Source organism: Crassostrea angulata, chromosome 5, assembly GCF_025612915.1.
Source record: "Crassostrea angulata isolate pt1a10 chromosome 5, ASM2561291v2, whole genome shotgun sequence".
NCBI lineage: Eukaryota > Metazoa > Mollusca > Bivalvia > Ostreida > Ostreidae > Magallana > Magallana angulata.
In genome coordinates this window covers 49,372,510-49,400,338 of record NC_069115.1, presented here as the reverse complement: position 1 = coordinate 49,400,338, position 27,829 = coordinate 49,372,510, and the positions used below count along the sequence as shown (strand labels likewise).

Below are 27,829 nucleotides of genomic sequence, written 5' to 3'. Positions count from 1 at the left end.
ATTTCTTCATTTCAAGAGCCACTTTTAACCAAATGTGCCGGAAAGCATGATAGGGCGAAAAGCTTTTAATTTAACTCTTAGTTAGTGGAAAAGTTAGAAATGAGCTTAATGTTAGTGCCAATTTTGTAATGGATATACACTAATTAAATAACCTTTAAATCATTATTAAAAAGAAAGAAGCTAGAAGTTGAAGCAAGCTCATGCATAGATGTTTTAAAGTTCGTTTTTCTTGAATCCTACGACTCGGATGGGTCGATTACTAGAAAAGAAGGGTCCGATTTTTAAAAAATATGAAATGTGTAGAACATGGAAGGTATAATGCAACGCTCTTGGGGAAAAAAACAAAAGCGCAATTTTAACATTTTTTTCAAAGTATGCTCAATTTGAGACCAATTAATTATTTAGCGCACATTGAAAAAAGAAAAATTCAAAGTGCATTGTGAAGGTACTTAAACATTTTAGCTCACCTGAGCTGAAAGCACAAAACGTCCTTATGTTTAGGTGATCGATGTATGTTAAACGCCCTCATTAAAGGGGAGATAATTAAAAATTATCTTGAAAATTTGGTAATATTTTATAAATATCTTCTCACACACCATTTGGCCAGAAAAACTCAGATAATGTTGATTCAAATTTGTTCAAATCGTGACCCCAGAGGTAGATTTTACGTATACAAACATAAACAAAAATTGTGTAATAAGGTGAATTAATATGCAAATTTTATTGTGTTAAAAATTTTGTTTTTTTTCAAACATTACCATTTAGGAATACAAATATAGGGACGCAATTAAACCAAACATTATGCATCAAAATTAACAGGAAATATTTTTCTCCTAAATATAATACTTTTTATAGTAAATTTGATCAGTATGACAAAGATATAACAAAATTACTTGTGCATGTGTACCAATGTATTAATTTTGTTTCACTACAAAGTAATGACAGTTTGCTATCACTTATCATCAGGTGAGCTATGTGCCCCCTGGGTCTTTTGTTTATTACATGTACCTGACATATTATTTTGTGAAAAAATATATAAAAGTTTTAAAAGTGTTTATATAATTTTACCTTTTTTTCTTAAAAAACCCCCAAACAAATTCTTAACAAATAACAATTAAGTTTCTGCAATAGATTACAGTTGACAAGTTTTTATGTATATGTGATAAGGCCTTTAAAGCAACTACATGTATGTTTACATTTATTTGTGGAAGATGAAAAATGTTGACATGTGTATTGGTCGGATATGCATGATATGCTAAATTAGTTTGGTGTTTTTAGCAGCATGCACTTGTATGGATGCTATTCAGTTTTTCAAAAAATAGACAGCAGAAAAATGCATGTGCTTTAGTCTTTCTTAAGGAAAAAACATTAAAAACAGATCATACATAAAGATTAGACCTTTTTTGGTATTTTGACAAATATGGTGTACCTGTACCATACATATACATGTATAAGCAAGCTATCATGTCACTGACATTTTTATCATGATAAATGTAAACTTAGCTTATATAAAATACTCAGAACTAACTCATCCATTTATTAAAATCGCACATTTTTTTAAGATACATACATTGTAACTCAGAAATATCATTATTCTAAAATCTTAAAAAATGATTATTCCTAAAAATCATTAATATTTTCAATGTAATACATGTAATAATTTTTGAACACCAAATTTCATTGTTTATTGTTAATTTTCTACAATTCACTTAATCTTCACATTTTAAAAGTTTGATCTGTCAGCAACAGTTATTGTCAAAATATAATTTAAATCATCTGAACTGCTTTCAGTAAATTTGCACATGGATCTCCTAGTACTTACTTACACATGCCAAGTAAACACTTTACTAGAATACAATTAAGTAAATACATGAGTTGTAACAAAAAATCATCATTTATCAGCAATAGAATTTGAGATTAAAAGTGCTTTTTAAAATAAATGCAATCATAAAAAATATTGATGTTTTGAATTAATCAAGACATGCAGTAATTGATGTGTGTTTATAAATGTAGCCTACTGGTTATCTATCTATACTTTGCTGTTTTAATTTACTCCACAATTTTCTGTGTCTAGCAACAATGAACTTTCTCAGCTACATAAACTTCGGTGTGAAATGGGATAACAATGTCATCCTTTTCTGACACGAGTCCGTGCTTGTCCAGAACTCTTTTCATCTCTCCTTGGACTAGTTTCTTCTCCTCCTTTTCCAGAGATGCAATGACACTGATTGATGAGAAATGGCCGATTACATCCTCACTACGCCCCTAGTAAAAATGTGAATCCAGAACCGAAACTGATGAATCACATCTACAGGTGTTCAATATACACAACACAAACATTCCACAATGCTTAGTTCATATCACGTAAAACTTAAGCAATACATCTTAAAATAAACATCATTGGGCATTTCCAGCACATTGAAACATATCCCCTGTCCAAACTCGTAGGGTGTAAGGAGAAAAGAAGCTTTGGGGGGGGGGGGGGGGGGGGGAGGTAATCAGATTGGTACATGTTGAAAGCTTTGCGTTTTTTGAACTTTTTAATGCCACAAAAATTGTTATGCATTACATTCTCTCAGAACATAATTAAAAAATCATCTTTGAATTTATAGACTCGCTGGTAATTAATTAATACATTAAAATGTATTAAGGATTACCAGGCATTTGATTAATTGTTATTCACATCTTCTACTTGTAGGTTCACTCTCTATGATGCTTGCATCAATAAATCTATATGGCAATTTGATAGCAAACTTCAAGTTTATCATATGCATATTTTACTGTATCCCTTAAAGCCAAGGTATGGCAAAGATAAACAAGATAAAATGAAATTTAACAGAAAGTTGATGTCTGATTGCTACAAAATTAAATCTCATCATATGGCATTCCTAAACAAAGAGTGTGTTAAACTTTAAGCATCTGTAATAAATAGTTGCTGAGAAAAATGTGACAGAAATTAGTAATGGACTGACACACAGACAGACACACAATCAAGGGTTAAACCGTAATAGGATTCATTTGGAATAGTGGAAATAAACATTTTATCAATCGTTTTTACACAAGTTTCCGGGTTTCCATATTTTTTTAGGTAACAAAAGACTAAAAGGAAGTTTACCTTGGTTTTTTATCGTCTTGTGATAATTGTATACCTGGTATTTAATTATCCATATTTAGACAACCTGTTTCATTGCATTCATTTAGTTTATGAGTCTGATAGTTTTAGAATAATTGTTGTTGTATGTGTATAGTGATCTTGTATGTTGCATGGCAAATCAAAGATCAACACTGCTGACAATTAAAGGTTCAACAGCATCTACATTTACTCCATAACTTGGACAAAACAAACTTGTATGACCCTGTAAATTTACTTTGCTATAACTGTATTTGGTTATATCTGGAATTAGTAATATAACAATTATAACACACTGATAAATGGCATTTTTTTCTGAAAAATGAGTACTGCCTGATTTGTTCATTGAAGAACATGTATGACTACTATAAATCAAAAATGTTTTTAAAAAGGTCAGGAACCACATAAAACTTACATATCTCTGAAATTTACATATGTACCAATAAATTGTATCCTTTTTCATAGTACAGGATTTACATGTATACTTTACTTTCTTTTTGTAAAAACATTTTTTAAATGAATAAATTCAATAAATGACAAATAAGAGGCCCATGGGCCTTATTGGCTACCTGAGGATAACACAACTCTACACAAGCAATGATCAATAAAATTGTTTTGAGAAAACAGTCTGATATTAAACTATTTCAATGGTCTAATAGCCCTTAGGTCTAATTATCTAATCAATTTAATTTACTTATGGGAGGAGGAATAACCCAGTTAGCATTTGCTAAACTACAACTCAATGCATCTTGATAAACACCATCGGAAGAATATCATGCAGAACATGTTTTCAAAATTGGTCAAATGTTAAATCATTAAAGTGGGGATGGAGAGGGAATTGAATAGGAAAGGATGACAGGTTAAAAATTTATCCGTTATGCATGATATGTAGAAGTTTTATTTTTTCACAGTTCTGATGCTGAAGAAATTAATGAACTGTCACTACACAATTAATAGATCACAGTTAACATCAGTAAAAGCTCTCTTGATTAGCATATATTTTTTTTTTGCTAAATGCCTTATTAGTAGAGCAGATGGTTTTGATGTACAGGAGTAGAAAAGATTGCATCATGCTTTCAGTTTTTACCCAAAATTTAAGTCCATTGAGGATTGAAAATTCATACTTAAAAATTCTATGTCCCCCTCTTCCTACAAATGTGTCATATCAAATTATGACAAGTTTGGTCAAAGTAAAATATCCAGAAGTAGTAAATAATTGTCAGTGATGAACACTTAACAAAAAACAAGCAAATGAGGACAGACAAGTAAGTGGTCAATGATAATAATAACCTGTGTCACTCAGGTAAGCTAAATGTAAGCAATATGAGGATATTACAGGGTTTTACTCTTTACATGTACCTGTAGTTGGGTACCAGGGAGGAATGAATGGCGAACACATCGAAATTGGGAGCAATTTTCAATGGCTGTTTTCCATTGGTAGGATACAGCTCGTGGAGTGTCACCATAGTAACGTGTCAGTATTTCTTCCATGTCTTTGATCCATGGGACTTTCCAATCTTTGTTGTTCCACACCATTACTGGATTTAAAAGAAAAATTAACGCAAGTTAAAGTGCGTGGCTAGATTATTCATACACTTTAATTTCTATAAAAAAGAACATGAAGGTTATGGTATATATATGCACTTTGCATGCAGGTATTTCTTAATCAACAAAAGGTTAATGACTCAGAAAGGTCTTATTACAGATATATATTTGGCACGAACATAACTGGCAAAAGAAAAACAATTTTCAACACCACAAAACCACTACAAGTGTATCCATTTAGACTTTATATATCAACCATGCACTCTTATACATGTATAAGGTGCAACATACAGACTATACTTTTATTAGGTTAATTAGAGGGACTTTCAAAATTGAAAGAATGCTTTCATTGATGAATATATATTTAAACATGTATACCTACTGAATTTTCCAGAGGCTGTTAGTATCCTATTTATTTCAGTTATTGATGCTGTATTTGCAAACCAGTGGAAACACTGGGCCGCTATAACTGTCTGAAATGACCATAGACATACATGTAAGTACACAACATAATTTAAAATAAAAACTTAAAACTGACTTTTCCTTGGTGCTCATGAACCATAGATTCTATCTTGATATCTGTTGAATATGAATCCTTTAAGGGGGCATGGTCACAATTTTGGTCAAATTCTACTTTTCTGTTTTCATTATTCAAAATGCTTTAGGAATGCATTTCTATAATAACAAAAAATGAAATTTGAGAGTCAGTCATTAAGTTATAAGCAAGATATAGGGCTCACGATTCTTTGTCATGTAAACAAGGCTCGTGTCCTGTTTTTGTTTACAAAGGTTCAAAATACCTGTAAAAACATTTTCAAAATAATTTGTTTGTATTCCTATTCATTTGAGCATAAATAATAAAACAGTTCCTGACATTGAACACATTCATTTCAACATTCAAAATGCAAACAAAAGCTTTTTTTTACATAGCAAAGAATTGTATGAGGGTTGTTCGGAAATTATTGAGACATTTACTCTTATTTCCTGGGGGAAAAAGATAAACCCTTAAAATTTCACCAAAACGTACACCAGGATAGAGTTTACCAATGTAAAAATAATTATTGTCCATAGCATGATTAGATCATTCCTGGTAAACTGACCAAATTGTCATCGCCCAGTTACCCGGCGCAACCGCAAACTTACCACTGCAACGTCATTTTAATGCTTCCTATTGATCCTAAATATGCTTTAAAAACCTAACAAACAATGTGAAATTAGAATAAATTCTTCATTTCTCATCTTTTATTTACATTTCAAGATGTCAACATTCGCATATTCTCTCCATTCTTGATTTTTGTGGAAAAAAAATCGGGTCATTTCTAACCGAAAGTCAAATTACTGTGAAATGTCTCCTACAGTGATTCTGTGTACATATTTTAGAACTACAAAATGTATTGACATCAGTTAGTGTGTAAAAAGTACTTGATATTTAGTCACTTTGTCTGAATTCTAGCTAAACAATTAGTAAAAAAGACTATAAACTGAAGTTTTCTATCCCTTGCCATCAGATAGTTTTTATTAAAGCAATTGGGTGGCATTAAAAGGTCTTTTTTCCAAAATTTCCATCAATTTGATGTACATTCGCTGTGCCGCCTTGACGTCAAATTTCTATATACCGTCGTTTTCAAATTCCTATTGCTTGGTAAATATATCGGTACCATATCCGTATTTCAACTCAAACACTAATGAAACTTAATCAAAAGTTAGTCACAATAAATTGCAAAATGAACGTATATAATCTGATTTCTTTTAGTATGAGCTGTAAGTTTGCGGACACTTAGATAGACAATGTTTTAGTTTTCTTATTCTCCGAGTTTATGCTTGCGCCGGGTTCCCCGACCACCGATTTGTTAACTACCGTTGTAAACAAAATATTAAACATTTTTTAAATATTACATGTACTTTCTTCAATTATTTGTTAAGGTTCCTTCAAAGTTCATGCCAATGTTCGTCAAATTCGTCACTTAGAAAGGGAAATATCAGTGTTGTCTCAATAATTTCCGAACAACCCTCAGACGTAAGCTTGAGCTGCAACTTGCATATAACTCAATGAATGTAACTAAAATTTTGGTTGCCTATAAAAAATGTCTTATTAAAGCATTGTAAACATTAAAATTGAAAAAACTAATTTTGACTATAATTGCGACCATGACCCTTTAATCAATGGTTACAAATCATGAGAAAATGTATCAAATATCTCTAAACTCAACACAAAGGGACTCAGGAATCCGAGATTGCTAGACTCATTACCAAGTAATGGTAAAATAGAATTTTCAACCATGATCTTATGATCATCTTTAGTGTAAATTTGTAAAGTCATAGAGACGTACTACAATTTCTCCTTCCTGTAATAACAGTATTTGAATTTTTGTTATCAAATTCAACTTTGTTTAAACATTAAACACACTGGTTGGTTACTTTTACAACATTTCACACACGACATGCCAAATTCCATGGCAATTAATCCACTCTTTTGAGAGAGCAATGTGTGAAAAATGAGTAAAAAGCTTTCATAAGAAGAGCAAACATTTTACTCAAAATTATGTAATCTTGCCATGAAGCAACTAAAAGCAACTAAAAGCTCATGGATACATTGAAACAAGAATTTAACAAATTTCATAAATAAATGATTTAAAAAAAAAGATTTGGAGGGATTTCATTCATATTTGATCAAACACTCTTCCCTGACAACAATGGTCGCTGCTATCTGAAAAATTTCTCAATTTTTAATTTGTTACTATTTGATGCTGTGACATTTATTCTTTTTCTTCAGGCAATTGCTTCTCTTGACAATATGACTAACACCAACAAAAGCTAAGTGCATTCCTTTGTATTATTCATCTAGGGACAGATAAAATGCATAGCTACTGTAGCAGGTGTATGTTATTTAGAAGCAATTTGTCTATTCATTGGGATGAATAATGCAAAATAAATGTAATCAGGTTTTATGCAGGAGACAATCATTGGTTTGGGTATAAATTAAGGCCTTTAATGTATAGTCACACATACATGGGAGATTGACATGCAGGGCCTTAATATCAACCAAGCTTGCAATTAGGAAATTCCACCCTACTTCAAACCCCAAATTATTTTAAAGAAAAACTGGTTCCCAGCCTCCTTCACAAAATATATGAAAAAACTTCAACTTTGATTAAGTGCTGTCAACTGAGATTTATAAGGTGTTAACACAGGGATTTTCCCATGAGAGGAGCCTAATATTTTCAAACATAATTACCTGTACACTCTCAGAAGGAAGAGGGATGTTATCTGCACTGCAAACTTTAGTGTTCAGAGGTTGTGGGCAGTTCCTCCTTAACGTTCCTAAAAAACCATCCATCGGGTCTGTTGCTAGGTATCTAGTCTTGCTGACCTGGAAATTGCATAAAATGACTGTACTGGCGTTTTAAATAAACCTCCTTCATGACACTTATCAGTGATGCTGAAATAACAAAATGTGATTCATAGGGAGTATCGTCCTGAAGGCTTATCATTTGGTTTGTTCTCGAATCCCTATGAAGATTATTACATGCTTTGTCTCTATGGTCATAAGAATTTACTAACACAAAGGTTACTAAGGTTCAAATCCTCTGGAGGGCACTGTATGTGATGTTCTTTAACAATTATCTTATCTGCATTGCTTCAATTTATTTGCAAATTGTGTCCCATCTAAATGATTCTCCTCTCTTATTTGAAATCCCTTTAGAAGACACTTGAGCATAAGCACCTGTCATTACAGTCATAATAAACTGAAAGAGATTCAACATAACTCATTCTGAGAAGTTTCCAAACCTAAATATCATGTTTTATATTATTCTGATATGATTTGTATTTTTGAGTTCATTTTAACAGGGAATTTTGTTTAAATACATTGCAATTGCAAAGAATGTTTTTAAAACTTATTCGCAAAAATGGCAATTTTTTTTTATTTGAGATATAGTCTACTGAAAAAAGTGCAGACAACAAGAGGTTCATAGACCTTTAGCCCCATCAGAATTTTAAGCAACCCTACAAGAACTAAATGCAATTCACCCCATGCAATCCTAGATCAATCAATAAAATGAAAACCTTCCACAATATAAGTAAAATGAAATTGAACACCTGCAGCAATCATTTTTTACCAAGGATAAAGAAATTACATGGTACATGTACTTAAGAAAGACATTATTCATTATTTCTAAAGGTTTTCATTTCAAACAGAAAACTAGAGGTACTGTGAGCAAGCTCACAATTGATACCCCCCGCTAAGATAAAAATCATAACGCGTGTATTTTTGCTATTATAGAAAATATTGGATGAATCTATTTCACTGTCCATTTTCTATAAATAACAACTGCTTTATTTTTGAAAACTGTTAATTTTTAGCTTCTAATATTTCCATTAATACAAAACATGACACAGACAGAATTTAGCTTTTTTGAAACAATGACCTTGAACTTTCTCAATTGACCTTGGGTCAAGGTCATGACACACCCTTAGGTCATAAGCAATCTTTGTGTGAAGTAAGAACTTCCAATGTTTCTCCATAAGAAAGATATGGACCGGACACGAATTTTGCTTTTTTTCTGCCAGTGACCTTAACCTTGCCCAAATGACCTTGGGTCAAGGTCATGACACACTCTTAGGTCATAAGCAATCTTTGTGTGAAGTAAGAAGTTCCAATGTTTCCCCATTAGAAAGATATGGACCGGACACGAATTTTGCTTTTTTTCTGCCAGTGACCTTGACCTTGCCCGAATGACCTTGGGTCAAGGTCATGACACACCCTTAGGTCATAAGCAATCTTTGTGTGAAGTAAGAACTTCCAATGTTTCCCCATAAGAAAGGTATGGACCGGACATGAATTTTGCACTTTTTCTGCCAGTGACCTTGACCTTGCCCGAATGACCTTGGGTCAAGGTCATGACACACCCTTAGGTCATAAGCAATCTTTGTGTGAAGTAAGAACTTCCAATGTTTCCCCATAAGAAAGATATGGACCGAACACGAATTTTGCACTTTTTCTGCCAGTGACCTTGACCTTGCCCGAATGACCTTGGGTCAAGGTCATGACACACCCTTAGGTCATAAGCAATCTTTGTGTGAAGTAAGAACTTCCAATATTTCCCCATAAGAAAGATATGGACCGGACACGATTGCACAGACAGACGGACAGACAGACAGACAGACAGACGGACAGACGGACGGACGGACAAGGTGATTCCTATATACCCCCCCAAACTTTGTTTGCGGGGGGTATAAAAATGTGAAGAAAGTGTGTATTTACAACAGAATGAGTAAACTGTATAGATTTCCTTGCCCTTTCATCAGAACATTAGAAACTTGACCCTGCACAATATGGGGTCATGAAATATGAAATTTAATGCACAATGGACCTGCATGTTCATAGTCTTGATTACAGAATAATTATATACTAATATTGCCCCTGTGTAGAGAAGAAAATGTTTAAATCAGTCTGTAAATCTTTAACCCAGTATTTCAAGTAGTACATGTAGTATGTTGGGATTCATAAAATATAACTAGTATGCTCTCCTTCATAATAGTTGCAATTTTCAATTTCAACATATCAAATCCAGTCATAAATATTTTAAAGTAATTTCTGAGAAACAGTTTAAACTAGAGGTACAGTGAGCAAGCTCATAAATAATATAATAACTCAAGTATTTTTCTATTGGAAAGTAATGGATACACCATTTTTCTTATAGCAACCTTGAACTTGCACAAATGACCAAAGCTTAAGGTCAGGACATGTTAACAGGTCACAAGCAATCTTTGTGTCAAATGTTTATGAACTTCCAATCATTTTTCATTACAAGATATTACCTAGAGAGGAATTATGCATTTTTTTAAACAATGACCTTGAACTTGCATATATGACATTGGGTCAAAAACATGACACACCCTCAGGTCATAAGCATTTTTTGTGTAATGTATGAACTTCCAATGTTTTTCAAAAAGAAAATTTTGCACATCGTTCTAGTGACCTTGAACTTGCCCAGTATGATCCTTCATCAAAATCATGACGTACCCTCAGGTTATAAGCAATGTTTTGTGAAGTAAGAGCTTCCAATATTCCTCCATAAGAAAAACATGGACCAGAATCAAATTTGCATTTTTCCTAAAGTGACCTTGAACTTGCTCAAATGACCTTGGGTCAAAATCATGACACACTCTGAGGTCATAATTTTTTAGGACTTCCAGTGTTCCTCCATAAGAGAGATATGGATCAAACAAGATTGTACATAAGGATAGATGAATGGACAGATGGATAGGCAGACATTAGGTTATTCCTACATATACCCCAAAATTTGTTTGTGTGTGGTATCAATATTTATATTTCAACAGATATGTGATAATGAAGAGCAGAAACCAGTATTTATTGTAAATGTAAATAATGAACAAGATGTATCAAAATTGTATATTGCAGTTCAGTTCAATTAAAAATACATGATGTGAGGTGATAAAAATGTCATAACTATCCACTTTAATTGCTTTTACAATTTCTGCTAAAAAAAAAACTTCCTTAAATTTGAGCAGGACATTTTAACTTGATAGCAGTATGTAAAAAATGAACAAGAGGCCCATGGGCCACATCGCTCACCTGAGGAACAATAGGTATAATAAAATCAGCTTAATGGAGTCATAATTAATACAAACTATCTGGACAATGTACACTAATACATGTAGATCCTGTAAAAATAAAATCCATTTTTCCCCTGGATATTCTTATGTTTATAATCATTAGTCCCTTTTCTAACAGGATGATTTTATAGTCATATCATATGTTGAGTATTGCAGTTCTCAAAAAGATCCTTAACAATAGTTTATATATGGGATATAAACCTACATCAAACTCTGAACCTTCTTGTAAAGCCAAAGAATTGTCCTGGGGCCAAAGTCTTAACAATTATAAAGAATCATCTGGCTGATTAGTTTCTGAGAAGAAGATTTTTAAAGATTTACTCTATATATTCCTATGTTTAATTTCAACCCCCCATTGTGGCCCCACCCTACCCCCGGGGGTCATGATTTTCACAATTTTGAATCTACACTACCTGAGGATGCTTCCACACAAGTTTTAGCTTTCCTGGCTGATTAGTTTCTGAGAAGAAGATTTTTAAAGATTTACTCTATATATTCATGTGTGAAACTTCGACCCCCCATTGTGGCCCCACCCTACCCCCGGGGGTCATGATTTTCACAACTTTGTATCTACACTACCTGAGGATGCTTCCACACAAGTTTCAGCTTTCCTGGCTGATTATTGTCTGAGAAGAAGATTTTTAAAGATTAACTCTATATGTTCCTATATTAAACTTCAACCCCCATTGTGGCCCCATCCTACCCCCGGGGGACATATTTTTCCTAAATTTGTATCTACACTACCTGAAGATGCTTCCACACAAGTTTCAGCTTTCCTGGCTGATTAGTTTCTGAGAAGAACATTTTTAAAGATTTACTCTATATATTCCTATGTAAAAGTTTGACCCCCCCCCCATTGTGGTCCCATCCTACCCACGGGGGTCATGATTTTCACAACATTGTATCTACACTACCTGAGGATGCTTCCACACAAGTTTCAGCTTTCCTGATCTTATGGTTCATGAGAAGAAGATTTTTAAAGATTTGCTCTGTATTTTCCTACGTAAAAGTTCGGCCCCCATTGTGGCCCCACCCTATTCCTGGGGGTCATGATTTTCACATCTTAGAATCTACACTACCAGAGGATGCTTTCACACAAGTTTCAGCTTTCCTGGCTGATTAGTTTCTGAGAAGAAGATTTTTAAAGATTTACTCTATATATTCCTATGTTAAACTTTGACCCCCCATTGTGGCCCCACCCTACCCCCAGGGGTCATGATTTTCAAAACTTTGAATCTACACTACCTGAGAATGCTTTCACACAAGTGTCAGCTTTCCTGGCTGATTAGTTTCTGAGAAGAAGATTTTTAACGATTTACTCTATATATTCCTATGTTAAACTTCAACCCCCCATTGTGGTCCCACCCTACCCACGGGGGTCATGATTTTCACACCTTTGAATCTACATTACCTGAGGATGCTTCCACACAAGTTTCAGCTTTCCTGATCTTATGGTTCATGAGAAGAAGATTTTTAAAGATTTACTCGGTATATTCCTATGTAAAACTTGACCCCCATTGTGGCCCCACCCTATTCCCGGGGGTCATGATTTTCAAAACTTTGAATCTACACTACCAGAGGATGCTTTCACACAAGTTTCAGCTTTCCTGGCTGATTAGTTTCTGAGAAGAAGATTTTTAAAGATTTACTCTATATATTCCTATGTTAAACTTCAACCCCCCATTGTGGTCCCACCCTACCCCCGGGGGTCATGATTTTCACAACTTCGAATCTACATTACCTGAGGATGCTTCCACACAAGTGTTAGCTTTCCTGGTCTTATGGTTCATGAGAAGAAGATTTTTGAAAATTTCTCGAAAATATTCATAAATTCCTAATTATCTCCCTTTGCAAAAGGGCGTGGTCCTTAATTTTCACAACTTTGAATCCCTTCAGGCTAAGGATGCTTTGTGCTAAGTTTGGTTAAAATTGGCCCATTGGTTCTTGAGAAGATGTTGAAAATGTGAAAAGTTTACAGACAGACGGACAGACAGATGGACGGACGACAGACAAAATGTGATCAGAATAGCTCACTTGAGCTTTCAGCTCGGTGAGCTAAAAACAGGTCAGAGAATTAATAATTTATAAGGAGATCAGGTTTCCTTGATATGAGCTCATACTTTTATTGATATCCTACACGGGAAGTATACTAACAATGTATGTGAACATTGTATCAGGTTCTTTCCTGAGAAATCATCCTCTGAGTTATCAAAAAAAAGACCCTGAAATCTAGCTTCTTTACATTTACATCAATTTATACATATTTTAATTGTCTTACTAGCTATTATAAAATACGATATTCACATAGGATATTAATGTTATACTGTAATTTTACCCTGTACTTCAAACATATTTTTAGATTTTATTCATATGACAGAATGATCTATATTTAACCCGCATCACTTATATACTGTACAATGTATTTTTTTATACCAATTAAAACTATTAAATGTATTAATGAACCTTTAGATAACAAATTTTTAAACAAACATATATATTTATTTATTTTAACCAATATATTAAATTTAAAAGATAAATCTTTGATGCTTTAATCCATTATTTTTAATTTATGAGAATTTCTATTGAGCAAATATTCTGTAACCCCTGATAAATAAAGCGAGCTATCTTTCTTCAGAAGCCTCCAAAAAGAAAACAGTGATTTATTGAAGCTATCCTCCTTTGCAGCCTCAATCAATACAGTAGACAGTAATCTCCTTCACTGTCTTCTCAGCTTTGAACAGATATAGCACTTGTTCTTCATCCCCTGTGATTTATGGGGCCATTTTCTCTGAAACTTTATCAAGTTTCTGTCAGATATGAAAACTCTGACAATCACTTGTCTGTGGCTGCCGAATTAATTTGTTTCTTGTGTGACTTGTTTATTCAGTGATCCAATGGCAAAGAAAAACAATTACTGGCATTGAGACTTGCAAGAGCAACAATAATTCACATCAGAGAATAAACAACCTTTCTAATCTTAATCTTCTATTTTTAAGGTTACCCTCAGGTATAATATGTCTAAGTTTTTCTTAAAATCGGCAATAAACAAGACATTTTAAAATTACAAAATAAATCTGTGTTGTCTATAGATCTAAATGTACATTCTAAAATCAATATGCTCAGTGCTTTCTGTGCCAAAAAACAAAATTTGAAAATGTATAACAATTTTTAATGGATTTTATCCTGAGATCCAAAAGAAGCATTTTTATTTCTTAAAGCTGACATGAACTCATAAAAGCGTTTTGTCGCCATATTAGTTTTGATCGCTCCTCTACTGCCACTGGGGTATATATACCGGTCGAGAAAGTTACGGTCGGTTGCTTTCCGATCGAGGCATTCAGGTTACACGGACTTCTAAATGCATGAACTACATATTGTAGTACAATCTTTGTAGGAAAGAATAAAGGAAACAGCAATCAATAAAATACAAAATATATTTATTCTTTGAAAGAATTTCCAAGGTATCCGTACTATTTTGCACAAATAGTACTGCCTTACTTCACATGGACATCGAACACGTGTCTCGTTCATACAGAGTGCATAACGTCTGTATCTTTTCGAAAACCGCGGCGGCACTGCATCCAACACAGTAGATGATAGTAAATCCAAGAAAGTAACAATGTAACATCGTTTCCATCGGTTTCTACACAAAAAAAATCCGTGCGATCACTGACAATGTTCGATCTGCCACAGTGTGTGATTGCGCATGTGCAACGTTATAAAATATACAGGAAAACGGTCTACAATTATCGAGGATTTTTTAAGTATCTGTGTCTGGATTTCAGTTTGTCTTGTTTCGTCGTTCATTGGATATTCCTTGCCAGTGCAGTGGTTGTCATATTATTTTTGTTCAAAACGCGTTTCTACACGTCTTTTCGTCCAAGGTAACATGTTCGGGTGAATGAAATACCTGAATGCGGTGAAGCATGAATAGTGCTTTCGGTCTTATATAGGGGGTGTGTAGCGATGAACAGAACAATAGAAATCGCCAACTAATATGGCGGTAGTCGGAGATAAAAGGGAAATAATGCATATTTATGAATTCATGTCAGCTTTAATGTTGTTATACCTGTAGTTCAGGTATATATAAATCATCTTAAACCACACAAAAATTAATCTGATGGTGGTTGGGTACTACGAAGTGGTTGGACTTGGATGGTTTGCTTTACAAATTAAGTCCAGGTTAAAAAAAAAATCCCTTTCCATATAGCATGCAGTTTTACAAATGCAGTGTACTCTAAAAGTTGACTGGAATAAGGAAAGACGTCTACAGATAAAAAATAAAATAAAATTGTTTTTGTACACTGACAGTGAGCATTTATTGAATATCATTTGTATAACAACTCTTTTCTTGTATGTGTTTTGTTTATCTGTTCAGATCTATAACCTGATCTAAGGTGGATAACTCTTTCAGTATTTCATAAACCAAATACTATACATGTATGGATGAGGTAAATATCTGTGAGATTTGCAATTAAACTCTACTTGCTTATTTTAGAACCACTTTAACAAGACCTTCGACTTTTGGTAGGACGTAGCTATAAATTTCTTGAGTCAAAAACAAGTTAACAGTGACGCTGGATTCAAGCAAAATATGCACTGATTGTGTAGTCTTACATGTAGGTCCAGACAAATTGATTTCAAAGAGCCATGGCTGAGTGGCTAGCAATGAAATAGACAGGCCAACATCACATTGCTGTTTGACACAACTACCCAAAGTCCAAGCTCTTTTAAAAATGGTTCTAAATAGTTTAAGATCAAGTGCCAATTTCTATAAAATTTGATTAAAATTGACTTCTTGCTTGCCAAAATTAATTATTGTAGATCAACTACCGGTAGTTCAAAACTAAAAATTGAAGCATAAAAATAATGCTTGGATTTGTTTCATACCTGTGATAGCTCATTTAAAAGTTTCTTGGTCAGTTTTCCAGTACCTGCACCTAACTCAACACAGTCGTACTGCAAATTATTATCTGCAAAAACATGATTTATTTATCTATTATAGCAAAAAATTAATTAATACACTGAGTAAAATAAATTCAACTCAACACTACTGTGAAATAATTTGCCATTTGCCCATGCTCAGGTAAGTCTTCATAACTCTTACTAATCAACAGCTACCATTCATTTTAATTTCCAGAAATTTCATCAAGGACTTTTCAGGTTAATGATGTGTAACAAGATGGGAGAAATACATGTAATAACAAACCAGACCAGAATTCCAACCTGGGCCAAATAGCTCAGTTCCTAAAGCACATGACTAGAGATTCAGAGGTCCCAGATTCGAATCTCAATGTCAGGTCCGCCATTATTTCCCCATCCCATTACATTTGGTGCCATGACCAACCCCTGGAACTGACAGGTTAGCTAGTTCTTGCCAGGGGAAAGAGCCTGGGGTGATCTTTGAGGGCAAAGATCATTTAAAGAGGGGGGGGGGGGGGGATATGTTACAACCAGACCGGTTCAAATACAGGTGCTAGATAGCTCATTTGATAGAGCACTTGGAATAGAGATTTGGGGGGGGGGGGGGGGGCCTGGGACCAAATTTTGGTCATTATTATTTCATAAGAATTATTTCTCCCATTGTTCTCCACATGCATTGAGTTACTGATATATTCAAAGTGCCATAACTCAACTTGTTTTGAACAAACTTTTCAACTAAAAAAAAGAGCTTTCATATAATTAAACATTTATCTAAATTGAGCATTTGAACAATAGCTATGTAATTACTTTATCCCTCAGCAGCAACTAATACCTTCTGCTGTACCTCACAAAACAACAGTTGCTGTCTCATGTGAAAACACCCTAAGACTAAGGGCCGGTACATACGATAAGGCTTGCCTTACAAGTCTTGAAACTTAAGTTCTTGCCTCACCGTGTGTACACCCTTAATACATGTTTTTGCTAGCCTTACAGGTCAAACTTACGAATAGAGCACTGCTCTACTTCCTAAAACAAGACTTAGCTGAGTTTTGTATCATAGCCAATGAAAATCATTTACCCTAATATCAGTCTCTTTATATCAACTGTACACGTGGGTATATTTGAGAGACCACATGCTATGATAATATATATAAAGACAATTATGTCCATAACATCTGTTTACCCGTTTCCTCTTTTTGATTATTTTAATAGCTTTAGCCATTAAAATAACTGCTGCTACAGTAATAATGTCGTCCTCGATTTTTTGTAATGTTTAGAAAAAACAAAAACACATGTGAATTATGAAAATGATGTTTATAATCATGTAAGGCTCGCCTTGGCGTGTGGACACTAGACACATAAGGCTTGCAAAAACGTAAGTTTTAGACTTGTAAGGCAGACCTTATCGTGTGTAACGGCCCTAAGTCTTGTCCGTAAAGCCAATGAAGCACAAATAAATATAATTCTACCAATGCTTACCTTTGCCTGTTTGACTGTCAGTAATGATGGAGGTAATTATCTTCACTACTTCATCTGTATAAGAGGGCCGGAATCTGTCATAGTTTTCTCCCTAAAAATTACAGCCACTTTCAATTATGATAATGGTTTTGTTCTTTTTTTTTTTTAGATATATGTAGTAGCATGTGAAACTTGGTTTTAATTCCTTTTGTTGCATTTAAATCTTTTAAAATAACAGGTATTCTACATGTAGCTAGTAGCTACCTTGCTATGTGATGGGACTGAAAACAAATAATGACGGACCAGACTGGGATTCGAACCCCGAGGCCCCCTGAATCTCTAGTCAGGTGCTCTACCAACTGAGCTATCTGGTGCGGGTATTCCAACCAGTCTGACTGCCACATTCCTTGTCCCCAATGATTACCCCAGGCTCTTCCCCTTGCAGGATTTAACCTGTTATAGTCAGTCCCAAGATATTTATGCAGCACATTTGGACAATTTTTAATTAAAATACACATACCTGTGAAAGAAGTGCAATTGAAATAGTTAAAAGGGATAATTTCCCACATAATTTCATTGACACATTATCATCTTTCACTCGGAAAAATTCACAGGAACAAAAACAGATTCATTACAGAGATTTATAATGGGGAATGTTTACATCTTTTCTCCATTCAGAATACACCTGGAATACATTGCACAATTTTTCATTGTATCATCCGGGCTTGTTGCAATACATAATCCCCATTTTTTAGCATTGTATTGAAACCTGATCAGCTAACAGGGGCGTTTCGACTGAGAAATCTTGGAAATTTTTCATACTTTTGAATGAACATCGTTTGAACCCTGGGGTATTTATAAATATCAAGCAATTAAGCAAAATCTGTATTTAGGATATCTTTGGACAGACTATAGTACCAGGGGGTTGGTCATAGCACCAAAGGTAATGGGATGCGAGAAATAATGACAGACCAGACTTGGATATGAACCTGGGCCCCCTAAATCTAGTCAGATGCTCTACCAACTGAGCTATCTTGCGCAATTATTCATTGCCCAAAAGCTAGCTATCATTGTATTATTTGCAAGGTGCTGATCTAAATAGATTCCTATTTCTGACTTGCCGACGCGGGCGGTCTCACTAAAAAGCGCCCAGGAGCGCCTGGGATATTATAAAATGCACCTGGGAGCGCCCGAGAAGCAAATATACGCGCCCGGGATCCTAGATTCTTTTAAGATTGGTCTAAAAAGTTTTATTGTTAATATGTATGCATACACTAGAATAAAAATCCGGGGAATTTTAATGATGCAGCAAACAAGAAAGACAACTATAAATTGTAAAATCGCGTGTCATAATCCAATTATTCACCTGACAGGTAGTGGTATCACAGCTGAGTCCGTTTGTTACCTGTGGTGCGGACTAGCAGGGTACAGGATAAAGAAATACACAATGCTGTCATATAATGTCCCCTCTGCACCATCTCATATAGCATGTCACGATATTTCAAACATTACCCATCAACTTTGTTAGTTATAAAATTGTCAAATTTATCCCCATTGTCAATTCAACACAATCTTTGGCTTTATTATTTTTTACTATTTTTTAATTCAAAATTATCGCTCTTAACAAGGCAGCCTCCATGTGGAAAGAGCTGGGTAACGGTATCTAAATTAAAATCTTGTTTAAAAAATGTAAACAGATACCGGCAAACAACCTCATCCCTAGATTAGAATTGTTTGTAACGTTTTTTATTAATGTAAAATTTCCATAAGACATTGGGGTATTTCCGCTATATAGCCGTGTATATAATCTTTATACTGGAATTATCGTTCTTGGCGACTTTTGCTCACTCGGTTATGTAATTGAGCAAATGTGAAATAAACATAATATCTTGACAGATTTCTAATAAACTAACATAAATAATCTCCTGGGCGCCTATTTTTGCTCCTCATGCGATTTTATTATCCCGGGCGCTCTCGGGCGCTTAAATTTTTAGCGAGACCTGACGCAAGTACATAAATCCCTGTTTCCACTTTTTTGCATAATATCACGAGAATGCCAAGTTTTTATCATAGTTTCATATAGTTTAAATCTCTGTGAGTGTCTGAAAAATAAAAGCGTGAGAGAGAGAGAGAGAGAGAGAGAGAGAGAGAGAGAGAGAGAGAGAGAGAGAATATAATGTAGCTATAAGCTGGCCAACATTTTATTTTCAACTTTTCTCTTTCTTCACATTTCATTCGATTTTAATAAAAGTTCAGAATTACCTTTCTAATGTGAATATAACATAAACTAGCGGCAACAATTTTACCGGTACGTATAATTTCTGCAGACTGTGCCAAGAGAAAATCTTACATCAACAAACCCTGTCTTTGCTGTACCATGCACTTGATCTGACATGCTTCGAAATCCTGTCAGGCTGGCGAGTGGTGTCAGTGTTTGTCTATGAAACTGCAATAAAAAGTAAGCCGATCGTAAAATCATAATACACAAGGATTCTAACTGTCATGCAGTTTCACTTTTCCTTCGAGCACACGTGGCAATAATTATCGGGCTCGAGATACCAGTTGCTCGTTGGAGTGTAAACAAGAAGTACAGGGTAAGGGTTCAGAATTCTACGTAAATAACAGCTTTACGCTTTTAATAAATGAAGGTATGATCTTGAATATTTAAAAGGACAAAATTGATAGTCAAATATTCATTTTTTTTAACCTCAAACAACTGAAACAAGTAATTAAACGTCTTGTGTGGAGCCAAGGTCTAATGCCTATACTCCTCTATACTATAGGCCCGTATAAGCTTCATTTCGCAATGCTCATGCTTTGTGTTTGGTATAATACAGAAGCAGAGAATAACAATATAACTTGGGTATAATCTGTCCTATTACTTTCAAAAGACTGCACAGTTAAGTTAATGTACATAAAGCAGTAATATTTAAGTACCCTATGATGTAATGTACTTGTTGCTGTGCTTTCCTCAGCTGTTATAAGCCGGTCATACTAAAACACGCCTGCCGACGCCTGCCGAGGAAAACACGCCTGCCGAGAGAAAACCGCACGCCTGCCGTTTACAGAATGAATTAAATGGACAATTTCTTCTGTATTTAGTTTCTCTAAACTAAATTAAAGGACCTGGCACCAAAAAAAATTTTTTATGATGATTATTTAGATCAAAATTAATAAAAATATGCGATTTACCTGACGACTTGTTAACTCGTACATGGATTTCGTACGCCTGCCGAGAAAATTAGCACGCCTGCCGCTTATCTAATGGTGTTTTTAAAAAAATTCTTTTATATTTTACCTTAGGTAACTATATCAGTCATCAAGCAAATACAGGCTTGGCTTTAAACTCGTTTGTCGTCCAAGAACTCGCATAAATCCGTGTTGGTATGTAAAGAGGGATAACTCGTGGCAGGCGTCTCCGACGCCCGCCGAGAGAAAACCATACGCCTGCCGTTTTTCAAATAGATTATTTTAATTTTTTCTTCGGTATTTCAATTCAACCAGCTAAACTGATGATCATGATGTAAAAAATCTGAGTTTATAGTTAGAAATTAACACAAAATCATTAAAAAATGCAAATGACAGGATAGGTCGTACGTAGATTTCGTACGCCTGCCGAGAAAATACGCCTGCCGGTTTATTTTTGTTGTATTCCACCGTGATCTTTAAATTATACTTTTAATTAATACTCATAAATTTGAATGAAGGAATAAAAGTTAAATACATCGTGGCGTTTATTTACTTTATGGTATATACATGGTTTATGGTTTTTTGATCACTCAAAACCAAACATTAATATTAATATGGGGAGCCAATAAAATTATTGAAAAAAAAAAAATAAATAAATAAAAACTATGTGCTCTGGATGAATTTTCTGTAACTGCTGTTTCTCTTAAATATCCTCACAAATCTTGATAAAAAAAGAATTAATGGGGTGAACAGACATTAATATTCTTTTGGTAATTTATTTAAAAAAAGCCATTGTAAATCCTTCTTTACGTTGACACCTGTTTCAAGTTTACTATCACGGTGTCATTAAGTACCAAAATGTAATTATAATACAAGTGCAAACATGTTTTCATAACACCAATCTCCTTGAGAAATTTAACATTCATATAATGAACCTGAGAACGTCAACACCAAACTTAATTATGGTATATGGGTATCTTGGAAGATACCCCTTAACAATTAATGAAATTTATAAAGTTAGAACGATTTCCTTCTGGGGTGAATTATAGTTAATTTCCAGACCTCAGAATTGTCAACAAATCTTTTTATTTAATGTATTGAAGAATTTTAATAACCCATGGTGCGTAGCCATTAAGAAAACTTTAAATCAATGTGGATTGACATATATATATATGTGGTATCAAAACACAATAAACATACCCTGGTTAAAAGTATACAATATTTTATTACACCATGGCAATTTAAGCAATCATGGTATAGCGAGGTACATAATTCTCCCAAAGGTTTGAATTATACGATTTTTAAAAAATCACTGATTTTGAAAAGTATTCATTGACTTTGCCAACAGAACTATATATACCTTTATATATATGCATGAAATATTGTAATTTCAGAACAGGTAATGCTAAATTACCAATTGAGATAGGTAGATGCATGGTTTAATATTCCTAGAGAAAACAGAATTTGTAAATTATGTGCCTGCAATGAAATTGGGGATGAATTTCACTACTTCTTCAAATGTACTGATGTATACATATATTATAGCTCTCTTGGTTCAATTATATCTGTTAACCATTCATCATGCCTGTACCAATGATTTTCATCTATTGTATATATGTATTGTAGTTTGTATACATACTGTACATAAGCATTTTCTCTACACTGTAAATTCAGTTCTGAGAATAAAGTTCGTTGTCATTGTTACTGAACGGTTCTAATAGAGAAAGAAAGGGTTAATTAAAACGTGTTAACTATCTGAATTAAATAGTGTCTGTTGAAGTACATGCTAATTAATTGCTTTACACAATTATTTATTTTACCAATATTCCATCAAAGCGTTGGGATGTTGACTATAAATGGGGAAAATTTTTGAAGACCTGAACTATACATCCTCGTATTAAGACAGCTTAAAGCGAGTGGTTCTTGTGGTATTTTAAATCTGCTAATGAGTTCAAAGCATGGGTCTACATTTTTACAACATGCATATTATGACATCATAGAACTGTTTTCTGTTGAACATTTAAACATACTGGTGCATACTATTGATGACTATGACCAGTCCCAATTAACCAGAATAAAGTGAACTGATGCATAAAATTTAATTGCTATCAACCCCCCTTGTCCAATGTGACAGAAACAGGTGTACACAATCTGTCAATCAGTGCATGATTTCTTGTATGTTTATGATCAAAATCAAGGTAAATGTAAGGTGGGGGGGGGGGGGGGGGGGGGGTATGTGTAGGTGGGTGTTAGTCCCCAACTTACACACTTTCCCATCGTTGTGTATACACACACATTGATAATTAATTAACACACCTGTTACGTTCACACCTTTTGTATATATGTCTGGTACCCAGGATATTGACAGTTACATAAGAAGGTTACTTGTAGCACACAGACCTCTACACACATCTTTGGATTTATTGGACTTTTCATAAACTTGAACTTATTTTTTAGATGGTCAATATTTGATACAAACGATTTAAATTAAAACTCGAATTAATGTCTTTGAATGAAATATAGAATATATAACATTGTTGTGAAATTTAGAAACGAATGATACAATGAAAGTAATCATAAAGTATTATACATGTAATGTATATACATATAATCCTATATAGAAAATATAGTTGATTTTAAATAATATACATTAGGATTTTTAAAAATTTACTGTGTTCTATTTGTTACAGTTTAAATAAAGTGATAGCATGAAACATTCATAAGAAAGGACGTTAGCCATGTGGAAATTATGAATTTTCATTTATCCGTAATCTCCACATGTTTCCAGCTCTAGCCACGTGGAGGCCTCCTTGTTGTAGAGCCATAATTTCAGTAAAATTTGTAAAAAAAAAATAAAAAAAAAAATGCCAAAACAAAAAGCCAAATTGAATTGAATACATAAATCAAATCATTATGCCTCATTCATTTACTATGAAAAATATAAGAAATATTTGGAAATGAAGCTTTTGAATATTGAATGTAAATTCAAATGAAAATTTTTTATCTTGAAACTGATGAAAAAAAAAAGCAGACACCAAAAATTAAAATAACTTTCTGATTTATTTATCTTATAATATCTGCATATGAAAAGGTGTAGAACTCCTAGCCACAAATTTTGTGTTCCCAGGTCCTACGGCGTGGACGTGGTTCTACTAAAGGACCCTTTTTTTTTTAAATAAATAAATAAATAGATAAATAAAAATTATGAGTTAAATATAAAAGAAAAACCCTTCCAATTCAACCTCTTTATTTACTCGGTCCCATCTAAGGGGGAGAGAAATAAAAAAGTTACCCAAAAAAAATTCCCCAAAATTCTCCTATCTTAAAATTATTACTCTAAAATGGTCATTTCTTTATTGACTCGGTCCTATCTAAGCGGGAGAGAAATAAAGAAAATGACCAAAAAAAAAAAAATCACCAAAAAATATCTTCCTACCCTTTAGGTCATGTCAAGGTCAGTCGTCATTCTAAATCTTAGGGCGCTTGTTCATTGAAAGAGTTTTAGTATTTCTAATACGTTTGACTTGTCCCGGTTTTTTAGCCAATCGAGAAGAAGTAGGTATTTCTAGCAGGCCATCTGAAGACTCGACAGTGTTTACACGGGGCCTAAATTTTATGAATTTATTGAAGAATTTCTTTCGACGGTCACTATCCATGCTAAGCCAAAACTCATGAGTGACCCTAAGAATTTTTGCTCTGTCTGCTAATTCAAGATTTCCTCTACCATGAAGGGCACCACGGATTTCCAAAAGCTGGCTTTCATGGATATTTTGGAGGCGTTCTACCAGTTCTGGGACTTTTGAAACGCGCCAGTCCCCCAACTGTTTAATTTTATGATTCATTGATTCACAGTTGTTATTTTTCCAGTCTGGTGGGATAATTGGATTTTTAAGTCGTGGGAGGAAAATCTTTTCTCTGATTGTTGGAATAAGTTTGTCTTCTAAATACTTTATTCCTAAGTCATTAAATTGTTCTAAAATTTCTTTCTCTTTTTCTAAAAATTCCATGCGCGAACCAGAGTATAGTAAACCATTAGGTCCAAATACCGCAGAAATAACCTGACTTCTATTTTTTTCAGAAATGTTTTGGTTAAGCATGTTTCTTTGAGCATTTTCTTTTAAATGTCTAGTACATAAAATGTGCTGTGAATTTGGAAAGATAGTTTTGACTGCATTAACCATAGCTTGTTCCTCATCAGTTCCAAATACAATTTTTTCAACAGGAAATTGAAAGCCTAAAGCTGATCTTATTTTGGAGAAAAATTCACAGTATGTTGAGAACTGTCCATCCCAATGGATGAAAACCATGACTAGAAAGCCTTAATACATCTGAAGCATCATGGATCTTCATTCATTATGAAATATATGCAAGACCTATTAGCCTAATCACTAAAAGTGCTTTTACATGTTCATCATGCGCGGATCTAGAGGAGGGGGGGGGGGGGGGTCGGGGGGGGGGGGGGGGTCCCGACCCCCCCTGGAAAATGAAAATTTATTAAATTTACATAGTAAAATTATCGCGAAAATATGCCTCGGACCCCCCCCCCCCCCCCCCCCCCCCCCCCTGGCAAACACAATTATCCTTCGGACCCCCCCTGGAAAAAATTTCTGGATCCGCGCATGTTCATGATGTTGTACACAACTAATTAACGTATACATTATTAATAATATATCATTTGAAATTAACATACCTATATGTATAAGATCCTATAAGTTGGCTTTGATCCATATTCTTATGACGATCATAAAACTTGGTAAAACAATGCAATGAACAAGAAAAAGTCCTTCCAATTTTCTCGGAAAAAACTTTAGCCAAGAGTTATCTCTCCTTGATATCTACGAGAATTATTTTTTTCGATTTTATGTTGACAAATTGGTATAAATCCATATTTTTATTATTAAGATTGTTTATCTAGTTGATTAAAATAACATTTCAAAGACAATGGTTTAAATTAAGGGCATAGATACAAGGAGGGCATGCATATTTTCTCGGCAGGCGTATTTTCTCGGCAGGCGTACGAAATCTACGTACGACCTGTCCTGTCATTTGCATTTTTTAATGATTTTGTGTTAATTTCTAGCTATAAACTCAGATTTTTTACATCATGATTATCAGTTTAGCTGGTTGAATTGAAATACCGAAGAAAAAATTAAAATAATCTATTTGAAAAACGGCAGGCGTATGGTTTTCTCTCGGCGGGCGTCGGAGACGCCTGCCACGAGTTATCCCTCTTTACATACCAACACGGATTTATGCGAGTTCTTAGACGACAAACGAGTTTAAAGCCAAGCTTGTATTTGCATGATGACTGATATAGTTACCTAAGGTAAAATATAAAAGAATTTCTTTAAAAAGCCCATTAGATAAGCGGCAGGCGTGCTAATTTTCTCGGCGGGCGTACGAAATCCATGTACGAGTTAACAAGTCGTCAGGTAAATTGCATATTTTTATTAATTTTGATCTAAATAATCATCAGAAAATTTTTTTTTTTGTGCCAGGTCCTTTAATTTAGTTTAGAGAACCTAAATATAGAAGAAATTGTCCATTTAATTCATTCTGTAAACGGCAGGCGTGCGGTTTTCTCTCGGCAGGCGTGTTTTCCTCGGCAGGCGTCGGCAGGCGTGTTTTAGTATGACCCGTTATAAGCTGCTATATACCTGGCGTGCGACCAGTTCTCGCCGAGTACCATTTCTCGCGAGTACATTGTATAGTCATTTTATCAACACATGAACTAAATGCGAAAAATGACGTCACAATGTACAGGCGAGAAATGGTATTCGGCGAGAACTGGTCGCACACCAGTAAATATGTTACTTACCAGTTATGGAGTGATGGTAAAATAGGTAAGCAAACATGAGCCAGTGCAAGTCAAAAGCTAAGCTGTGGGCAAAGCTATTTTTTAGTATTACAGGTAGTTTCTGTACAAACAAAGTGGTAGGCGAAATAATGGGAAAAGGTATTTTACCTCTTTTGCAAAATGTTTCCAGCAAACTTTTGGTAACTGAACTGTATGCTTGAGACCAAGTAATATGTTTGTATGGTCCAGAGTATGATAGACAATGTAGTAACTCTCATTCTGTACAATAGATATGGTAAGAGAAGAAACAGATTATTTGATCCATGTAATCTATATGTTTATTGCTAGCTGCTATAAAAGGTAAAATTCCACTGTTAATAAACCAGTCTGACCTGAGGACTTCGAGTGGATCTGTTGGACAAATGTTGATTTTTGCAATTGAGATGATGGATGTACATTGTACATGCATGATGTACATCAATTATATACATGTATGTATAGTTTTTTGTTAGATTAAAACGAAAATAACATTACATGTATATCATAAGAGGAAATAATAGTGGCTGGACAGGGAATCAAACCAAGCCCTACATCTGCAGGATCTTAAAAATATAGGCATTCGATCAGGTCGATATTGACAGTCGATCCACATAGCCCCATCTACAGCACAAGTACATGTAAATTGTATTCTAGTATCTAATTAAAAAAAAATATTAGCAGTACATGTAAACTCTACATGCAGAAGATGTTTGTAATCCTATAAAATACCCTGCATGTATTCAATACAGCAAAATATTTACATGTACTTCAAGCCATATGAAAAAGAAAACTCTTTACAATCTGACTTTGAATTGGTTTTCCTTGAGGCATGACCAGGTACATGTCACCTGAATCTACCTGTGCAGGTAAATAAGGTATTGATAATTACTTCAAGCCTTATAAAAAAAAAAAGGAAAACTCTATACTGTGAATCTGACGTTGAATTAGTTTTCATTGAGGCATAACCAGGTATATGTTCTATCACCTGAATCTACCTGTGCAGGAAAACAAGGTATTGATGACTGAACAAAATAATGGCAAGTCTAAACATTTCACTGTCCCCAGGGAATAAAATCTCTTCGCTCTCTAGGCTTAAAGATTTGTGTCTG

General features: G+C 34.2%; 2 protein-coding genes across 4 annotated transcripts in view; one reads left to right on the top strand and one right to left on the bottom strand.

Moving 5' to 3' along the window:
* The window catches only part of LOC128184630 (toll-like receptor 6), a 41,427-nt gene that overhangs the window by 13,407 nt on the left and 191 nt on the right, over positions 1-27,829 (top strand). The window lies entirely within an intron of this gene.
* Positions 1,523-27,807, bottom strand: LOC128184634 (uncharacterized). Of its 2 annotated transcripts, XM_052854193.1 has the most exons (8): positions 27,706-27,807; positions 20,046-20,141; positions 17,717-17,807; positions 16,205-16,287; positions 7,911-8,045; positions 5,058-5,148; positions 4,490-4,668; positions 1,523-2,265 (listed from the first exon to the last, which is right to left on the bottom strand). In XM_052854193.1, the coding sequence occupies exons 2-8, from the start codon at positions 20,088-20,090 to the stop codon at positions 2,071-2,073; spliced, it is 819 nt and encodes a 272-aa protein (XP_052710153.1). In that variant the 5' UTR covers positions 20,091-20,141; positions 27,706-27,807; the 3' UTR covers positions 1,523-2,070. The 2 variants fall into 2 exon arrangements, with proteins under 2 accessions (XP_052710153.1, XP_052710152.1); XM_052854192.1 differs by lacking the exon at positions 27,706-27,807 and having other exon boundaries at positions 20,046-20,260.

Excerpts from the sequence above, each read along its gene's own strand:
- LOC128184634 (XM_052854192.1), bottom strand. The coding sequence starts at position 20,174 with ATGATTTTACGATCGGCTTACTTTTTATTGCAGTTTCATAGACAAACA. Across the intron at positions 8,046-16,204 it reads TTTTAAATGAGCTATCACAG|GTCAGCAAGACTAGATACCT; the intron begins GTATGAAACAAA and ends TGCAATTTCCAG. Across the intron at positions 5,149-7,910 it reads TTCCTTCTGAGAGTGTACAG|ACAGTTATAGCGGCCCAGTG; the intron begins GTAATTATGTTT and ends TGGTCATTTCAG.